The sequence below is a fragment of the Hemiscyllium ocellatum genome, chromosome 43 (assembly GCF_020745735.1).
Source record: "Hemiscyllium ocellatum isolate sHemOce1 chromosome 43, sHemOce1.pat.X.cur, whole genome shotgun sequence".
In the NCBI taxonomy this organism is placed as follows: Eukaryota; Metazoa; Chordata; class Chondrichthyes; order Orectolobiformes; family Hemiscylliidae; genus Hemiscyllium; species Hemiscyllium ocellatum.
This window is the reverse complement of record NC_083443.1, coordinates 33,701,739-33,722,777: the sequence shown is the minus strand read 5'-3', so window position 1 is coordinate 33,722,777 and position 21,039 is coordinate 33,701,739. Positions and strand designations below refer to the sequence as shown.

The following is a 21,039-nucleotide window of genomic DNA, read 5'->3' as shown; positions in this document are numbered from 1 at the left end:
GTTACCATTATTACAAAAACTGGTATATAGTGAAAATATTTATTATAAAATTATTATGTTTAAATTGGTGAAAAATGGAGGGCAGATTAAGTAAAGTTCTCATTAATCTGCTGGAATCTGTGGTACATAATCTGGCGGAAAAAGAACACTGGAGAATTATTTTCAATTTAAATTCAATTACATTATCAGTGGTAACATTTTCAGCTTGAACGCTAGGAAATTGTTACCGTTAGGCGAGGAGACTAGAACCCGTGGACACGGCCTTAAAATTAGAGGGGGTCAATTCAGAACAGAAATGCGGAGACATTTCTTCAGCCAGAGAGTGGTGGGCCTGTGGAATTCATTGCCGCAGAGTGCAATGGAGGCCGGGACGCTAAATGTCTTCAAGGCAGAGATTGATAGATTCTTGATGTCTCGAGGAATTAAGGGCTACGGAGAGAATGCTGGCAAGTGGAGTTGATTGAATGGCGGAGTGGACTCGATGGGCCGAATGGCCTTACTTCCACTCCTATGTCTTATGGTCTTATGAATGTGTTATACAATTCTCATAACAGTAACCCAAGGTGTTTTTGTTGCCAAAATCAGTGGAAAATAAAACACAAAGTACAGTCTGATCTTAATTCCTTGTTGCTTCTTTCATATTGTATGAAGTCAGTTTATGAACACTAAATTCTCATTTCACAATGTTATTGACATTGCTATGCTGACTCTATCTATAAATTTGAATTAAGCAAAGACAAAACTTCTCTGGAGCAGACTACTTAGAATGAGCATGTCAGACGTTTTTTGTCCAAGAAATTTTTTAAAAAATTTGAAACATTTGTTCAGTTTCATTTTGTTTTTTGTTCAGAAATGTGGGTACAAATGGCTGAGAGAAGTTACTGAAGTAACAGGATAAGGAAGCTGAGCAGACATATGTGTGAAAATGACGCAGTTACTGCAGTATGGAGATAATGACAGTACATGTTTAGTTGTCTCCCTTTACTGGGTTCTGGCTCCTGGTAATTGATTCTGTATGCCATCAATGCTCACAAAGGTTTAAGTTGACAGGAATGTTTTACCTTGATATTTAAATATAGCCCTGTTTCTTCTGCAAATTTTATCTGGTGTTGCTAAGTATGTGGAGTGCTTTGGGCGCGTATTCGCAGTACAACTGGTGTAGTCAAATATTATTACTGATGACCTCATTATGGTGTGACTTGCTGTCTGTCGCTGGTGTTGGTGTCATTATATTTAAAGCGTCAATTGTTTGCAGTAGAGGCTGACATGCTTTAAGAAAGTGTGAGCAATTTTACTTTAATTGGATAAATAAATTGCTGTTTTTCGAAGACATTGAGTTAGGTTTTGTAAAAATTGATTTTGTTTTATTTTAGGGTGACCTGCTTCATGGAAGCTGCAGCATAATGCTAAAGGATGTATGCAGTGTGAGAATACATTTCAGACATTGTACCCAGAATCTGTACAAATTGCTGAAATTAAATAAATCAAATTTTACCTCCACCGAGCTATACAAGTAACCAATGGGAAACAATCTAATGTGTTTTTTTCTTTCTGTTTACAGACCTTTGTCAAATGAATAGCAGCTGATCCGAGCAGTTTAGCAGATGAGCAGATTCCACTGGGGAAGCGAATCTGGTTAGAGTACGCTGACATAGCCCATATAAACCTTCAAACAGTTGATTAATGATCTCGAAAAGGATTAAGATGTACCGTGGAGATTGTGGCTGCAGGTTCAAAACAACGAGTTTATAGCTATCTTATCAAGGAAGCTTAATCATAGGCGAACCAGAATGCTTGGCAGAACACTGAACAAATGAGTACATGACGCAACGCTTCCAAGTGTTCTGGCAGAAGCTGGCTTGTTTGTGTTTTTAAAAGATCTTTGTGTGGTGCTGTGTTTACAGTATTTGAAGAATTGTACTGAAAGCTGAGTTCTTTACAACCACGACTCTCTTTGGATTTTTAATTTTCGCCAAGTGATGGAAATACCCACTTAAGAGTGTGAATGAAGAAATTTCACTCTGACATTGTGAAAGCTGAATTCCAGTTCTGTGAGTTCACGATACTGTGGTTGAATTCAGAATTTAAGCAACTCCTTGCACCATGCTGCACAGAGATTTGGAACAAGTTACTCAAAAACAGAATGAAGCTATGTGAGATACTGTTTTAAAACTTGTGCTGTACAAAAGAAAACATTGGCTTGGAGTCTACTTTTGAGCTATAGTTTGATCATGGAACTGCAAGTAGTGACTAGTGAAGGTCTGCTCCCTACTGTGATTTTTAATGGCAATTTGAGGGACTGCCTGATCAACATTAAGCTTCTCTTTTGTGATTCAATATGAGTTTTTTTTTCTTTTGGTTAAGTGTTGAAAAAAAAGGCAATTCTATTATAGAACATTTAATATCAAATTCTAAAAGACGTCAGCCAAGATGTCCTGGCGGAAGGGCTATTTCACACCAAACAATAACCTTCAGGATATGTTCTTGCCACGGAGCACAACCTCTATTGCAGCAAGTAAGGGACTGATGAATGCGCCTGGGCAAAATAGCTGCTTTCTCAACAGTGCATTGCAGGTGAGTAGTTCTGGTCAATGCATGATTATTTATGCAGAATATATACAGTTGAATTGCAATCTTAACTGTCTTGTTTTAATTTTAACAAGAATGTGTTGATACGCTTGATTGAGCATATAACTAATAAGTTGTATGCATTTTAATGTAGATACGTGTGAGTAACAATGTTTTGCAAAGAAAACTGAGCACCTTATGTATTGAGAACATAAAATTTGTGGAATAAAGGAACAGCAGGATCTGGATATATAAATACATTGATCACACAGTTGCACAGGGGTACACAACTCCATGGCAAAATAAAGATAAAGTATTAAAGTTTATTTTCAGTGGAATAGTATGAAAAGTAGAGAGATTATACCAAGGTCAACTTTGGAAACTGAGTAATTTAGGTTTCGTTAATAAGTAATGTTGGATAAAAAGCTAGCATCGTTAATGGTTATCTTAGAACTTCTGGGTTGATGCAAAAACCCATCAGTTTCACTGATATCCCTTGGGAAGGAAATGTGCTCTCACTTACTTTGCTATGTGTCACTCCAGACTCCTAGAAACACTGTTGACATTCAACTTCCTTCTGAAATGGTTTACCAAGCCGCTCAGTTAAGGACAGCTCAAGATGCACAATAAACACTGGCCTTATCCATGATGCTCATATCCCTTGAATGAATAAATAAAATAATGTATTGAATCTTAGATATACCACACTTGGAGAACTGTGCAGTGTTCTGGTTGCCACATTGTGATAAGGTACGCAGTCCCTCAAGGGTGCAAAAAAGGCTTTCAAGGATAATACCAGAGCTGGAAGGATAGACCTGTTTTTTTCATTCACCTGTGGACATCACTGTCCAGCCATGTATTGCCCATCCCTAGAAAAGACTGAAAAGGCTGGGGCTCTTTCTGTTAAAATGAGAAGCTGAGTTGCTAACACAGATCTTCAAACTTTTGGGAATTTTTGAGAGAGTTGACATAATGTGTTTTCATGTTTACAGAAGAGGAATATCAAAGGCTATCTATTTAAGATAGTCACCAAGAATTCAAATAGGCAAGTTGAAATAATTTATTTTGAGTGGTAGTAACATGGCATTTGCTAGAATGGGGAATAGTTGAGATGAATAGAGCTAAACTAGAGAAGCCTTGAAAGAAGAAAACAGAAGGTAATACTGATGAGAAACGGATGAAGAAGGATAGGAAGATGATCAAGTGGAGCATAAACAGTGGGTCGATGTCCTCTTTGTGCACTATATATCCGAAGAGAGTGATTATTTCATCACTTGTTGTAACTGCCTGCATCTTCAAACAAGTCAAGATCAGCTTTCTCCAATGAAGTTATTATTTTGTTCTGTGCCTTACTATTTTGAGTTTCTAATGAATTCAATTGAAAGCTTGTTGAAGGTTCAACTTAAATTTTCCTGAAATGCTTTATAGTGCTTTACTTCCAATAGTAAATGATTTGGAATTAGGGTTGGTGTGAGTCTGACTTGTTTTGGCATCTGAGGCAGTAGAGACAAGTAAATTGATTGAGGGTGTGGTGATGTTCTTCTGCCATTGACTAACCTCCAGTTTTTCTCCTCTGTTTTTATGGCGAGTATGTTTACTGCTTTATCTCAGATGAAGAGCTCCGCTGAGTTACTCCAAGTGTCATAGGGCTGTGTTTGTACACTAATAAAACAATGGATCAGCAAATATTCCAAATAGCATACTTGAAATGTCGAATTCTTCAACTCTGCAAACGAGAAAGTAAGCTGTTTATTTTTCTCGATTGCAATTTGTTTTGCTAACACAACATGCAGAATGAAAGACAAGCATTTTGTTTTCTGCTTAGCTATTAATGAGATCGTAAAAATATAAGGAGAATGTAACAGTGCCTTCAGAATCTTGTTGTAGAAAGTTTTGGTGTATGTATGTCAGGTTCTAACAATGAAGGAAGTGAGCTATTTTTGAGTGTAGTGAAGGTAGTGAGTCAGCGAAGGCCATGGAATGAAGAGATAATAACTTAGTTATGAAAATTGCTTAATTGATTGATTGAAGTGTTTGAGGTCAAGATATTGCTATTTTGACATTACACGTTCCCCAATGTTTTAGATAGTTTGTTGCTAGCTGACAGCCATTGACATGGCCCTGGCTTTAGTGATCTGTTACATGTTTTGAGCTGCTTGTCATGTTCCAAAAAACATCAGTGCAACCAAAGCTGGTGCCGGAGGAACAGAAACATGTCAATGAAGTACAAGACATGTGGCTTAACAGTCTAATTAAAAAAGTAGCAGTTATATGACTGGCCTGTGGGGTGATATGACTGGCAACTTGTGGAGAAAAAACAGGGTTTTGTTCCTGAGAACAAAGGAGGTTCAGGGGATTTAACAGGTGTTAAATAATGAATGATGAGTTGTTAGTGTGGCATGAAAATAATAATTGTGTTGAGACTGTAGAAGCTTTCACAAAACTCTAGGATACAATAAAACAAGTGATTGTTCAAGTTGCTCCAGTCACTGCTTTGTGGGTGAGTTTGGTAAATAGTTGAAGCAGAAAAATAGTGAAGGGAAAGTGGGGTTATGCTGATGAGAGGTTTAGAGTGGAGTATGCAGACATTCTTGGCAAAAGTAGTTGTTTTCCAGGTTTTGTTTTCCATGTGAATCATTGATTTTCAGTCTTTCAGGATTACTGTCTGTTTCTTGTCTGCTCAATACATTAATTTAAAGGTGCTACACAAATGCACATTGGTGGTTAGCATTCATGTAATGTAATTCTTGTCGTGTGGCTTGGGAAAGGACCTTAAGTCTATCTGAGTGAGTACAGCCTGGTTTTCTGAGAAATAGCAAGTGCCAACTGGGGTTATTAGCCTGCGATGTCTTAGCAAGTTTCTGCAGTGATTCCTGGACAGAGTACTTCAGTGATTGATGTTTCAGCTAATATTTGAAGTGTTGATCAGGAAAGCTTTTGAGTATGGTAGCAACTGCACCCACCCAGGCAAACAGAGCTTTTTTGATTCCTTTTCATGGAATGTAGTTATTGCTGGCTAAGCCAGCATTTATTGCTTGCTCGTAACTGTATTTAAACTCAGTGAGTTGCTGAGCCATTTCAAGAGACAGTTAAGAGTCAACCACATTGCTGTGGGTCTGGAGTCAAGTGTAGGCCAGACCAGGTAAGGATGGTAGATTTCCTTCTGCGAAGGGCACCAGTGAACCAGATAAGTTTTTTAAAAATCAGCAGTAGTTACATAGTCACCATTGCATGGGATAACTTTTAATTTGAAATTTTTAATTGAATTTAATTTCAATCATCCTTCGTTGGTGGGTTTCAACCTTGTATGTTTCCAGACCATTAACCGGAGATCCTTGATTACAAGTCGAGTGACATGATTATTATGCTGCTGCCTCCATCAAATTAATGACTTGGGCTTTAATGGATAGGCTTTGGAAAATTCAGATCTGAGTCTCAGGCAGAATGCCCAGCCTCTAAAATGTTTGAGCCATGGTATTTAAATATTTGTGTGAAATGCTACAACTTTTTTAATCTAAAATTAATTCATATAAAAACGATGTTGTACTACTAACTGCAAAGGAATGTTCAAAATGTACTTTAAAGAATAGGATTGCTTACCTCTTAAAATGTAGGAATTTAATTATTGCTAAATCTGTTAAAATCAAGACATGATATTTCTAGTAATGTGACAACTATTTTTGTAATGAAATTCAACAGTTGAAGCGTACAAATCCCATTTGCATGGAGAATAGGATAGACCAACTTAAATGAATAGAAAATTTGAGTGGAGTCCTCTCTCTCCCTCATTCTTACTAAATGCTTCGTACGGATTCACACAAGTCAGTGCTGTTGCTTTTGCTACATGTCTTGCACACATTCATTCAGTAACTGGGTTAGTTAACTGGGCAGCATTGGCAAGTAAATTCAATTTTCTGTTTGTGGCTGGCAAGATGAAAAAGCTTGGTGACTGTGACTTGGTATAGACATTAAGAATGCATATGCCATTTTTATACAAGTGTGCAAGGATGTGTATGTAAGTTGGAAATGAGTTTGTTAACCCAAAGCCTTTTCCTATTCTTAAAGGTTCCTGTCTTTCTTCAAGTCTTAGCAATACCTTTCAGATTCATAAAAAAACAGCTGCACCCTTGACATATATTAATGTAGAAACAGCTGACTTGTGAACAATCTTAATCTGTTTTGTTTCCTAACTAGACTAGAGTTTAGAGAATTTTTTCATTTGAAAGTGAACTCCCATCCATCAGTCATTTCTCTTTACACTTGTAGGCATGAAACAGTTTACATGTTTTCTCTAAATTTGAGTGGTGAAAATCATCATCTTGATATATCATGGAATAATTTAACTTTATGTCAATAAACCTTTCTCTAAAGGTCCTTTGGCACCTTGATATCTTTCGAAGGAGTTTCAGACAGATAACCACTCACAAATGTATGGGAGATTCCTGCATCTTTTGTGCTCTCAAGGTAGGACTTTTTTTTAATATTGTGCTGTTTATTGTAATCTAAATTTGTTTGGTCGTCTTAATTTGAAGTTCTTAACTGTTGCTATTTGTTTTGCGTTGTATCCATGATTAGGGAGGGGACAAAAGCATAGAATTCTTTGAAATTGAACCCCACTTAATGTTGTTGTTTTGGTAACATTTGAAGTTAATATTACTGAGCAGATTCAACATAATAGAATCTTGAAGGGTAAACCAACATGCAGGATTTGGTTGCCAATCTAAAATGTTCGATTATTTTTACAGTAAGAATGTAAAAGAAAGCAGCAGTTAGGAATTCTGTGCTTGCAGTTTGTACTGTTTTCAAGCTGAGGTCATTTAAAGGCAATCATAAACATTAAGAAAAGTTTTGTGTTAATTAGTCCGTAAATATTACAGAGGTTGAATGAATATCTGAGACAAGCAATAATTGAGCTTTTGTCCCATGTTTCTGAGTTGAAGTGTTGTTGAAACTTGAGATTGAAGTCTGTGGCAATAAGCCAAGGAATTTATTTTTCCAAAGCTTTTAATTAAAAATCCTTTAAAAGTACTTAAGTTTTCATTTTCAGAAAGGGGGAAGTGGAACTGGGCTATTGTCTTAAACACTGCCTGTTGCCAGTTTACTGAAGTTATCAATCCCCAGTTTACGTTTACTATTTGTTCATGAGATGTGGGCATCACTGGCTGGGCCAGCATTTATTGCCCATCCCTGGATGTTCTTGAGAAGGTGGTGGTGAGCTGCTGCCTTGAAGTTCTGTTGTCCGTTTGGTGCAGGTACCTGCCATTACAAACAGAGTTGTCGAAATTTATCCAGCAACACTGAAAGAATAGTGATATATTCCCAAGTGAAATGGTAGTGATTTGGAGGGGAATTTGAAAGTATTGATGTTTCCATGTATTTGCTGTAGTTATCCTTCTGAATGGGCATAATTGTGGGTTTGGAAGGTGCTACCTAAGACTCTTGGTGATTTTCTGCAGCATATCAGTACTCGAGCTACCACTGAGCATCAGTGGTGGAGGGATTGATTGGCACCACATTCACAAACAGGCTTCTTTGCCCTGGCTGGTGTCGAGCTTCATGAATGTTGTTAGAGCTGCCCTCGTTCAGTTAAGTGGGGAGTATTCCATCACATCCCTGAGTTGGAGATGGATGGGCAGGCTTACAGGAGTCAGAAGATGTGTTACTAGTTGCAGGATTCCTAGCCATTGACCTGCTCTTTCAGCTATTGTACTTTTAACGAGTCCAGTTCAGTTTCACCCGGGATGTTGACAGCATGGGATCCAGTGATATGGGTACCATTGAAGGTCTAGGGTGATGTTTCAATTCTTTCCTGTCAGTGGTGATCATTGCCTGACATTTGGGTGGTATTAATGTTACTTGTGACTGGTTACCCCAAGTATAGATATTTGTATTTGAATTTGAATTGCATCAGCATCTGAAGAGTCACGAATGAGCTGAACATTATGCAATCATCAGTGAATATCTCTAATTCTGACCTTATGATGGAGAGAAGGTCATTGATGAGGAAGCTGAAGATGACTGAACTAAGCACACTGTCCTGAGGAACTCCTACAGAGATGTCCTGGAGTTGAGGTAACTGACCACCTCCAACTAACAGACAAGTTTCCCTCCTGATTCCCATTAACTGGAGTTTTGCTAGGACCCCTTGATGTAACTGTACATCGGTCAGGAATTGTTGCTGTAGTGGAAATCAAATTGAACATCAGTGAACATATTGCTCAGCCAGTGTTGCTTGATGGCATTGTTGGCGACTCCTTACCTAACATGAATGGGAATTGAATTTGTCTTGCTTTTAGTGTACAATGCAAAATCGGCCACTTCTCCACATTCAGGTGATACCAGTGTTGTAGCCACACTTGAAGAGCTTGTCCAGGGTTGTGGCAAGTTCTGCAGCATGAGTCTTCTGTACTGGTGCTTGTGTTCTTTGGGTCCACAGCCACTGCAGTATCCACTGCTTTCAGCCATTTCTTGATATCATGTGGAGTGAATTAAATTGGATCAAGACTAGCATCAGATGTTGTGGACCTCTAGAGGAGGCATGGATTATCTGTTCAGTTTTTCTGACTTGCACTTGACACAAATGATATGTTGGGCTCTTTATCAATGAACATAGAAATATTTGTGAACCCTCTTCCTTCAGTGAGTTGTTTAATTGTCCCATCACCATTGACATCACCATTGTAGCACAATGCATACCTTGGATCTATTCCATTGGCTGTGGATCTGTTTACTCTGGTGTATGACTTGCTGCTTAAGCTGTTTGATATTGAAGTATTCCTGAGTTGTAACTGCACCAAGTTGACACTTATATTTTAGGTATGCTTGGTGCTGCTTCGTTGCTGTGCGTTGAAGCAGGTTGACCTCATAAGGAGAGTGAGGGATCTGCTGGACTATGTAGATTATATATGAGAACAGTTCTGCTTGCCCCTAACTGTATATCACTGCACTACCATCTCTGCTCTGTCTGGCCTGTCAGTGGGGCAGTCTGAGACAGCTCTCCTAGTTTTGCCACTAGCCAAAGCGATTTATAAGGAGGATTTTGTCGAACTGAGTTTATTGTCATCATTCTGGTGCCTAGGCTGATGCCAGGTGGTCTGTCTGGTTTCATTCTTTACTTTGCCGTATATTAATACTTTAAGGAGAAACTTTTAAGTAAGCATTCCATGAGACCAGTTAAGCCTCATTGCCCATCACGGGATTAATTCTTGACTCTCCATAAAGTCATTAAGTAGATTTGGAGACTGCTACAAATTTGACTGTTGAATTTTGTTGCATCTGATCAAAGCTTAAGATCATAATGTCCCAAAGTAATTACGATTCAGTAATGCTGTGAAGGCCAGAGAAGTCAGAGAATTGAGCAATTACATGTAAATGATGTAGATTTTGTTCAAGGGTTACTGCAAAACGATAGTGACATGTAGACATGTGAGAAACAAAGTTAAGGGACGCAAAACAGGCATTGCATACTAATGGATCCTAATTCACTTGAACTTTTTTTCTCAACTACTTTACATTTTTGTTTTTATGTTATCTAAAAATGCCAAATCCATTTCCATAATCAACCCCTTGGTTACTATTGTACCATCTCCGTTTGGGGTCCATGTTTCTTCTTTGCTGGAAGAGACTTGAGATTTATTTTTCTATATTTGTTGCAATCTGTTAGTCATTCAAGATGATAGCTTATAGCTCAAAGTGCAAAAGCCACTTCTAATTTTCAAAGGAAGCAATGTTTTCAAGTTTTTGACTTATACTAATATTAATTCTTGCATTTTGGAGTCCAGAACTAGAGGGCATAGATTTAAGGAGAGAGGGAAAAGATATTAAAGGGACCTACAGGGCAACTTTTTCACAGAGGGTGGTACGTGTATGGAAATGAGCTGCCAGAGGAAGTGGTGGAGGCTGGTACAATTGCAACAGTTAAGAGGCATCTGGATGGGTATATGAATAGGAAGAGTTTGGAGGGATATGGGCCGGATGCTGGTGAGTGGGACTAGATTGAGTTGGGATATCTGGTTGGCATGGATGGATTGGACTGAAGGGTCTGTTTCCATGCTGTACATCTCTATGACTCTGAGATTTGAACACACTGATTGGCCAAATATTATGAAGTAAGGACTTTTTATTGCACTGGCATCAGTGTATTGTAAATATGAAGGGAAATCTAAGTTTAAACCTGGAGGACAATATTTCTGTGGCATTACACCTGTATATATTGCACAGATAAACAAGAAAGCACTGGAAATTAAGGGCACAAAAACGCTTATCTATCACATGCATGAAGGTTGGGACATTAAAGAACCTAAATGGCAATCATGTATAAGGGAAAGACCTCTGGTATCTGTTCAGAATGCCATCTTTTCAGCATCATGTTCAGCGTTGGGTTGCTCATTGCAACAAAGAACCAAATCAAGACGTCTGAAACACTTTGGACCTTTGGGAATGTATAATTTTCTCTCAGTTCTAGGTAGTGAGTAAACATCTTTGAGTCTTTGTGCTGAATGCCCAGCAATTCACACAGATCCTCAGTTTTTCATCCTTCTCCCTCAAGAGCACTGTGGAAGATGAGTATTGACCTGATGAATCTTTGATTACATCTCACTCCAAAGGCGTTTGTAGGATTTCTCAGATTTTCTCCCAGTGATGGTGTGGGATCTGACGGTAAGGCTGCTTTCCTGAACGGTCAAGTGTTTAGTCATAATCCTGTGATTTCCCAGGCCATAATATCCATATCATCATCATTCCTGAAAATTGATTTGTTCTTGGGAATGCAGGACCATAGGGGTGAATGTCCTACTAACTATTCAATATGATTGTCAAGACTTGAGTGGGCGCAATTTAAAATTCAGCAAACGAGGACAAAGGAATTGCTTGATAATGGGAAAATAGAGTACAAGAGTAATCTCATGGGAAGTGTAAAAACAGGCTGTCGAAGTTTACAGAGGTATGTGAAGAGAAAAATATTGATAGAGACAGATGTAGCTCTCTTGCAGTTAGAAACAGTGGAACTTATAATGGGGAACAAAGAAATGGCTGACCTGCTAAATACGTTCCTGGAGTCCTGTGTTCACAAAGAGGACGCAGATAACTAACACAAATTTATTGCAGAACACAGGATTTAGTGAACAGGAGGCTCTGAAAGAAACCTGTATTAGTAGGGAAATGATGTTAGCTAGATTGATGGGATTGAAGCCAGATAAATCTCCAGACCCTGATAATGTACATCACAAAGAATCTGATGCATTGGTGGTGATCTCCCAAGATTGCTTAGACTCTGGAACAGTTCCCACAGATTGGAATATAACTATAGATCAGTCAGCCTGACACCAGGGAAAATTGCTGGAGTCAATTATAAAAGATTTAATAGCTGAGCATTTGGAAAACAGTGGTATGGTTGGACAGAGTTGATTTAAGAAAGGGAAATCCTGTTTGACATATCTAATGGAATCCTTGGATGTAGCTAGTGAAGTTAATGAGGATGAGCGGGTAGATTTGGTTTATTTTGGCTTTGGAAGGCTTTCAACAAAGTCCCACATAAGAGAGTAGCATGTAAAGTTAAAACGCATGTATTGGGGGTAGTGTATTAAACTAGAATATTGGTTGACAAACAGGAAACACAGTGTAAGAATAATTAAGTCATTTCCCAAATGGCAGGCAGAGACTAGCGCCATGCCAAAGGGATCAGTGCTCAGATCTCAGCTATTCATAATACACATGAATTATTTAGATGAGGGAGCTGGATGTAGTATCTCCATGTCTGCAGGACACAAAGCTGGGTGGGAGAATGAGCTATGAGAAAGGTGCAGACTTGCTTCAGTGTGATTTGGACCAGCTGAGTGGGCAAATGCATAGCACGTGCAGCATGATGTGGATAAATATAAGGTTATCCAGTTGCGAGCAAAAGCAGACAGGTGATGATTATCTGAATGTCCTCTCTCAATTTATAATCAATGTGCAACAAGACCTTTTACAGCAGTCACTGATGATGAGTATGTAGGTGCAGCAAGCAGTAAAGACAAACAATATGCTGGCCTTCATGGTGAGAGAATTTAAGTACAAAAGGAGGGATATCTTGCTCTGATTATACAGGACCTTGGTGAGACTAAACCTCCAATATCTTGTGCTGTTTTGGCATCCTTGCGGCAGCGGTGTGCATCAAAGATTTACCAGACAGATTCTTGGGATGGTAAGACTGAAGTATGAAAAGTGGTTATATCGGTTACGATTATGTTTGCTGAAGTTCAGAAGAATGAGGGGTATCTCATAGAAACCCATAAAATTCTAGCAGGACTAGACAGGTTAGATACAGGATACATGTTCCCAATGATGAGGGAGTCCAAAAACAGAGGTCTCAGTCTAAGGAAACGGAGTGAATCTTTTAGGACTGAGATAAGGAGAAATTTATTCACCCAGAGAGTGGTGAGCCTATGGAATTTACTACCGTAGAAAGCAGTTGAGGTCAAAACGCTGTAAGATTTGAAGGATGATTTGAAAATAGCACTTGAGGCTAAAGAGAACAAAAGATAAAGGGAGCAGGAGGAACAGGCATTTGAGTAGATGATGAACTGTAATCATAATGAATGGCAGAGCAGGTTGAAGGGCTGATGGCTTACTCCTCCTATTTTCTGTGTCTTTGTATCATGAATGATCATACACTTCAATGCCTTTTTCCTCACATTATCCCCAAATCCCTTTGTTTTTAATGCTTAGAAACATGTCCATTCCTACTCTCAACAAACTCAATAATTGAGTTTCCATAGCTCTGCAGACAAGAGAATTCCAAACATTCACAACCCTCTGAATGAATAATAAAACAAAAACCTTCACGTGAGAGTAGAGATTAGCTCTTCATTTGGCTTTCCTCCAACTCACCAAAATGTTCATCTCTGAAGTGATAGTGGACATGTCATCTCCAATTTGTTCACTGTCCATGACAGTAGAATGTTCAAGGATGTTGTGGGCATTCTTGGTTGGACATAAGCATCTTTGTTGAAATGAGCCATCTGACTGAGTACCCTCCCCATTTTACGCCATAGTGATGTGAGCAGCTTCCAGAACTAGAAAGATGCGAGCTCTGTGACATGTCACAGATGATACTTCATTGGAGACTGATGTTAATCAGTTCATGCAGGCATGAACATTTGAGAACAGTGATTGATTGGGCAGTTAAAAGAACTGTCTGATTTCCTGCTCCTTCAAAGGTTCCATACACATTGTTAGACCTTGAGTGCAGAGAGCAGTGTCAAAGACTTTTGAGCTCTACCAGCTGACCCTGTGATATGCAGCTCATTGCAGTCACCACACATGCTTTCCATTGACACCCAGATATTTCATAACACATTTGACCCCAAAACCATGTATATTCTCGAATTCCTTACATTTGCTGAAGTATCAATCGGAACATGAACCTCCAGAAACACCAGAGTATGAGAAGTGTGATGAACAGCATGTCAGAACAACTCAATATAACTGTAATAGAGGATGTCTGTCTTCTACGAAGCAGAACGAGGAAAGAGCTATCACTCTGCTCTCTGTACTCAGCAAAATGCTCAGGAAAAAGGTATTGAGTCATAGTTGACACTGCTCCTGTGTCAATTCGGCATGACCCTTCTACCTGGCCAAATTTCACCTTCATTATAGAGCAAATCCCTGTTGTGCTGCACAAGACTCGACCTCTTCCCTGGTGAAACCTTCCCTCCTGCCTGGCTGTCAGTGGAGGTTCAAGGTTTGCTGAGAAGAGGTGGAAGCTCCATGCTTGACAGCAGTGGTAGCTGAACATTGGCTCATTTGAAGTCGAGCCCTGTCAAAATGTCAACACGTCTTGGAGCATCCCTTCAGTGTGATTGGCTGTGAGGCTGACTGTGGAGATCAGACAGCAAGGCCTGGATCTGCACATGTTATGCAACAATCTACTCTGCCGGCTTGAGGTCTAAATCCCCCTTTGCGCAAAGTCACCCTCCTAATGGTCTCTTTTGTGGTCTTGTGATGGTAATGTGCCTTTGAGAGAGAATTATTCTAGGCTGTTTCTGTTGCAGAGAGGTGTTGCCCCAGTGCTCCCAGAGTGTTTGCTTCAGAAGTTGTCGATAAATAGCTTTGAGCTCCCAGAGTGTTTTCTTTATTAAACAAAAGCATGAGTAGGTGGAATCAGGCTCACACAGACCCAGTGTTTTAGCTTTGCTTTCACTTGGGGATTGGAGTTGGCTGTTGAAGTTGACAGACACAGCTCTTTCGTAGCGCTGCAGCAAAAAGCTTGAGTTCTCTCTCTGTTGCTCCATTGTCTCTTTCAGTGTTCCTTTCTCCTGATGTGGAAGGCAGATAACAATGCGTGAGGAAAATCTGTTTTGCTGAATTTGCCAAGGGTGTGTTTATGGGATGCTGCTATATTGGAACAGTTGATATTAGTAGTTAAATAATGAGAAGACTAATTCTGGATGATAACATCTGCCAAAGGATAGTTGCTCTTGACACTGAATGGAAACTTAGAGTGTATCTGCAAGAATAATGAAGCCTTTTTTTAAAATTACATGTAGTATGCTTTTAGTGATACATTTTAGTTGTCCAATCCTTTTTTGCATTGCTTCCATCAGAGCTTGTCTGCAGAATAACGTGAGCACTGTGTGCTATAAATGGTCTCTCATTAATTAGTTGTGGTACAAGTTGTGTCGCAGAAATTTTAATTTTAAATTTGACAAGTGACAGAAGCTGCACCATGGTATGGTAACCTTGGTTGTTATTGATTTCAAGCCTGTGGCATTGTGCCCCAGTTAATCTGAGATCACTAGTTATAATAGCTTTTATAATCAGTTGATACATGGCAACAGAAGTGACTGTCAATTCTTTTCCAAGTTTGTGTAAACTAATGTTACATCATTTATTTAACTGATGTGATTTTGTTTTATTATTGGTCAGCAGAGATTATTATTCCTGAATATGTTGATCCTGTAAGGAGATACATTCGAGAACCTTTAATTTTATTCATGTGTTTGTGTTTCTATTCATAACAGGTGCTCAGCAATTAGAGAATAAATGCATTGCTGGAAACAAAGCTAAACTAGATGCACAAAAAGTATACTTGGGATCTTTCGTCATTAAACTAATTTGCCTCTACCAGGACACTGTGCAGAATGTTGTCAGGTTGGCTCAGTGACTGCACTCCTTCCTCAATCTCTCACTTGTCAATGATGGCACGGGGGGACATATATCCTTCTATTGTTGAATATATATAACTGACTCCATTCTATCCTCATCTGACAGTGAAACTTTCAAGAGGGAATCAAAGTAAATTGAAGGAAACATGAGGTATCTTGGCAGGGTATATGTGCTGAGGATGTTTCCTCTTGTGAGAGAATCTAGAATGAGGGGTCATTATTTAAAAATCATGATCACCTGTTTAAAAAAAGATGAAGCGAACAAACCCCTGAAGGTTGAGAGCCTTTGGAATTCTCTTGCTGAAAAGTTGGTGGACACAGAATCCTTGAATATTTTTAAGGGTTTTTTTTCATCCACGGGGTGGTGGGTATATGAAACCCACTACCTGAAAGGGTGATAGAGGCAGGAACCCTGACTACATTAAAAAGTACTTGAAGCAGTGTAACATACAAGGTTTCAGGCCAAGTGTTGGAAAATGGCACACAGGAGCTGGGTGCTTGATGATTAGAGCAGACATGATAGGTTAAAGGGCCTTTTTCTGTGCTGTAAAACTCTGTGCTTAACAGCAGTCTGATCAGGATCTGTAAATTGTGACAACTTATGGGCGTAGTTTATCAGCATATTTTTCTTGATGCTAATTGAGCCGTGCACTTCCAGGGATTTACTGGATTTTCTGGTGTTTTCTCTCTGTTTTGATAAAATTGGAAGTAGACTGCTATTGTGATGGCCACTGATTTCTAAACTCTGCTTTCTAGCTCACCAATTTAATCTCTCAAACTTGACATGCAACTTGTCCCACCATTTATCGCTTGCATTTTTTTGTCACTGCTCATTTGGCGGACTAAATAAATTGAGAACACTGACCATGGTGCAAAGAAGAGTTACAGTGGACTCAAACTGTGAAATGTAATTCTGTCTCCACAGATCATACCAAAACTGCCAAACTTTCTTTCTGTCAGGGTAATGAGGATGTGTGACTTCTCCTGGAGGCTGTGCATGTCTGAGGAAGGGACTACTTTCTTGGACTACTTGCAGGCAGAGCACCGCATTAGCTGTTTATCAAAAGAGTAACAAGTAAATTAGGTTGTGATTGGAGGGGATTGATGTCTCAGAGGCAGCAGCCTGAGGAATGTCAACAGTATGATGATCTTGTATGAGATCACCACCTTTGTGCTGTGGTCTCAGACCAGATTGCCAAATGTATGTTATGATCATGGACAAAACCACCAAATTATTTTATGATCTAGTTCGAGACTAGTAATCCTTATTTTTAAAATATGCAGAAGGTGAGATCCAGGAGACTCAGTAAGAGAATAAAGCCACAAGATTCCACAGTTTTGACTTAACCTTGAACTTAGCAAGGTAAAACAGGCTACAATAAATGTACAACTTATTTCTGCAACCCAGAATTAACATGGTACTGATGGATAACATACTGTGATCAAACACCCAAAAAACACAAAGTGGCAAATGCAATCAAGACAGATCTCACTGACTTCTCAGTAACTTCCTGAAACATTAAAGAAATGTTGAGTCATCAAATCTCACAAAACTTCACAAGGAATTACTATTCTCCACTTTTGCTGATCTGACCGTGAAACTCAATCTTGAGTCCTTCAATCATGGCCTGCCTCAACAACTGCTTCTATTCTAGCTGATTGCCTTCCTTTTGTGATTCCACAATTCCTCTGGATTTGAAACAGAATTCCAGAAATGAGATGAGAGTAAATGACGTTCATGTGAAGGCCACATTTTTAATGGGGATCTTTCATAAATCTAGAATTGATCGGAATCAGAGATAACTCTGCCAATTGGAAATGATACGTGCACAAAGACAGATGTTGGAGTTCAGTCACCTCAGCTTCAGCCTGTCTGTCTGCAGGAGTTGTTCAGAATATTGTCCTTGGCCGAACCACCTTCAGTTACTTCATCAACAATAGCAAAGTTTAAGAGGTATTTAGATAGATACACGAGCAGGCAAGGAATTGAGGGATGTAGACTGTGCATGCAGATGGGGTTAGGTTAGAATGGCATCGTTAGTCAGCACAGATATGATAGGCTAAAGGGCCTGTTCATGTGCCCTGCTGTTCTGTGTTCTATGTTTGACCTTCCCTCATCACGTTGTCAAAACGGGGATGTTTGCTGCTGATTGCATAAGTTCCAACTCCTCTTGTGATTCCTCTGAAATAGTCCATGTCGAAAAGCAACAAAATATCCAGGACAGGACTGACAAATGCCAAGTAACATTCATGCCATGCAAGTGTCAGACAATGGCCATCTCCAATGACACAATCTAACTATCAGACTAGATGTTCAATGGCACTACCATTGCCAAAGTTTCTGATGCTACCATGATGGAGGGGTTACCATTGATCAGAAGCTGAACTGGACCAGCCATACAAATGCTGTGGTTGCAAGGAGAGGTCAGAGGCTAGGAATCCTGCAGTGAGTAACTCACCTCCTGACTCCCTAAAGCCTGTCAACTATCTATAAGGTACAAAATAGGAGTGTGGTGGAATATATCTCACTTTTCTGGATGAGTGCAACCCCCCACAATTTTTGAACTTGACACTATCCTGGACAGTGTAGCCTGCTTGATTGATAACATATCCACATTCACTGTATCCAGCACTGACCCTCAGACCACACTGCAGTTAATATCCCGAAGCTGCACTGTCCACAGCCACAATTGCTACCATCTAAAGGAGAAGAGCATCAGATATGTGGAGAGTCCATAACTTGCAAATTCCCCTCCAAGCCACGCACCATCCTGACCTGACATATTGCAGTTTGTTCGTGTTCTTGGGATTTACTCATTGTATCCCCCCCACAGACCTTGAAAAGTTGAATTGCCTTCCCTGCAAGTAACTAAAAATCAGCTATTCTAACATACTCTTTGTCTTAAAATGCTGACTGACCTTCAGTTTCTGCCTTTTTTTTAAACTTAATTGAAAGCACTAGCTTTCGGAGCACCACTCCTTCATCAGATGGTGTGTGGTTGCACACCCCAGTCCAACACTGGCATCTCCAAATCAGAGGTTTGTGAAACATGATCTGCCCTTGACGAAACCATGTTGACTATCTCCAATCAAATTGTTTCTTGCTAGATGCTTATAAATCCTATTACATATAATCCTTTCCAAACTTTTTCCTACAACAGACGTAAGACTCACTAGTCTATAATTATCTGGGTCATCTCTACTGCCCTTCTTGAACAAAGCCATAACATTTGCAATCCTCCAATCCTCTGGTACTAAACCTGTAGACAATGACAATTCAAAGATCAAGGCCAAAGGCTCTGCCATCTCCTCCCTAGCTTCCCAGAGAATCCTCGGATAAATCCCATCCAGCCCAGGGGACTTTTCTACTTTCACACCTTCTCAAATTGATAACACCTTCTCTGTACTAACCTCAATTCTTCCTAGTCTAATAGTTCATATCTCAGTCTTCCCCTCTTCAATATTCTCCTTTTCTTGAGTGAAAACAGATAAGAAATATTCATTTATCATATCTCCAATCTCCTCACACAACTTCCCACTTTTGTCTTTGATGAGCCCTATTCCTACCCTAGTCATCCTTTCATTCCTCACATACCTATAGAAAGCTTTAGGGTCCTCCTTTATTCAACCTGCTAAAGACTGCTCATGTCCTCTATCTGGCCGTCTTAACTCTCTCTTTAAATCCTTCCTAGCTAATCTGTAACTCTCCATTGCCTCATCTAAACCATCTTGTCTCAATATCACAAGCCTCCCGTTTCCGCTTAACAAGAGATACAATTTTTTCAGCAAACCACAGTTCCTTTACCTTATCACTTCCTCTCTGCCTGACATGGACATACCCATCAAGGACATGCAACATCATTTCCTTAAACCAGGTCCACACTTTGATTATCCCTATCCCCTGCATTTTGCTACCCCATTCTATGCTTCCTAAGTCTTGCCTAATCACATTATAATTCCCCCCACCCTCACCATCTTTTACTCTTGCCTTGTGGCATGTACCTATTCGTTTCCATCACTAAACGTAACAAAATTATGGGACCCTCTCCAAAGTGCTCACTTACCACTAAATCAAACACTTGGCCTGGTTCATTACCAACCACCAGATCGAGTGTGGCCTCCCCTCTTGTCGGCCCTTCGACACTGTGTCAGGAAACCCTCCTGTACACTTTGGACAAAAGCTGATCCATCCGCCGTACTAGATTTATAGTATTTCCAGTCAATGTTGGGGAAGCTAAAGTCCCCCATAATTACCACCCTGTTTCCTTTCACTCCTACCCTATCCTCTCCTATACCCCACTGGAATTTTGTGGAGCCCTATTAAAAAAAAGAACTCCCAGCAGTGTGACATCTCCTCTCCTGTTTCTAACCTCAGCCATTATCACCTCAGGAGACCAGTCCTCGTCAAAAGTTCTTTCAGCCACCATTACACTTTCCTTGATTAACGAAGCCACACCTCCCTCTTTTTACCACCTTAATGAAAGATCTAAACCCTGGAACCAGCTACATCCATTCCTGACCCTGCCCTATCCATGTCTCCGAAATGGCCACAATATCGAAGTCCCATACCTATCCATGTTGCAAACTCTCCTACATACTTCAAACCAGCTTACTGTCTGCCAGCACACTCCTGTGATTGAAAGCCTGTCCCTGTCCTCCCTACTCTTATCCTCCTGTGCACTGGAACTACACCACTGGTTCCCATCCCTCTGCTGAGCTTGTTTAAACCCACCCGAATAGCACTAGCAAATTTCCCACCCAGGATATTAGTACCCCTCTGGTTCAAGTGAAGACCGTTCTATTGTAGAGGTGCCATCTTCCCCAGAATGATCCCTAATTATCCATGTACCTGAAACCCTCCTTCCTGCATCAGCTGATATCTCTCCCTGTTCCTCGCCTTGCTATCACATGGCATGGATAACAAATCAGAGATAACAACTATATTTGTTCTAGCTCTCAGCTTCCACCCTAGCTCTCTGAAATCCTGCCTTATATCCCTGTCCTTCTTTCTACTTGTGTCATTGGTACTTTCGTGGACCATGACTTGTGAGCACATAGGTAAATAGTGTGAGTGGAATGCTGACAGGCTGATCGCTTTTGCAGGTGATCAAAAGTGTCAAATGGTGTGAGTAAAGTGTCAACAGTTGAATAACAAATGAAGGGATGGTCTATGAACAGATTAAGGTATATACATAGTCATAGAGATGTACAGCATGGAAACAGACCCTTCTACAAATAATCAAAAATAAGATGATGCCTGAGTGCCTCCCTCCACCTGACAAAGGAGCAGCGCTCTGAAAGCGTGTGATTTCAAGTCATCCTGTTG

General features: G+C 39.8%; 1 protein-coding gene across 3 annotated transcripts in view; it reads left to right on the top strand.

The window, feature by feature from the left end:
* Nucleotides 1–21,039, top strand: part of LOC132834902 (inactive ubiquitin carboxyl-terminal hydrolase 54-like) — a 130,000-nt gene that overhangs the window by 43,266 nt on the left and 65,695 nt on the right. For 2 of the 3 annotated variants that reach the window (XM_060854020.1, XM_060854021.1), the window contains exons 2-3: nucleotides 1,562–2,574; nucleotides 6,940–7,032. In XM_060854020.1, coding sequence (XP_060710003.1) covers nucleotides 2,431–2,574; nucleotides 6,940–7,032 — 237 coding nt within the window. In that variant the 5' untranslated portion in view covers nucleotides 1,562–2,430. Of the gene's footprint in view, nucleotides 1–1,230; nucleotides 1,282–1,561; nucleotides 2,575–6,939; nucleotides 7,033–21,039 lie in introns of those variants that run through there. The other variant, XM_060854022.1, reaches the window with a different exon arrangement.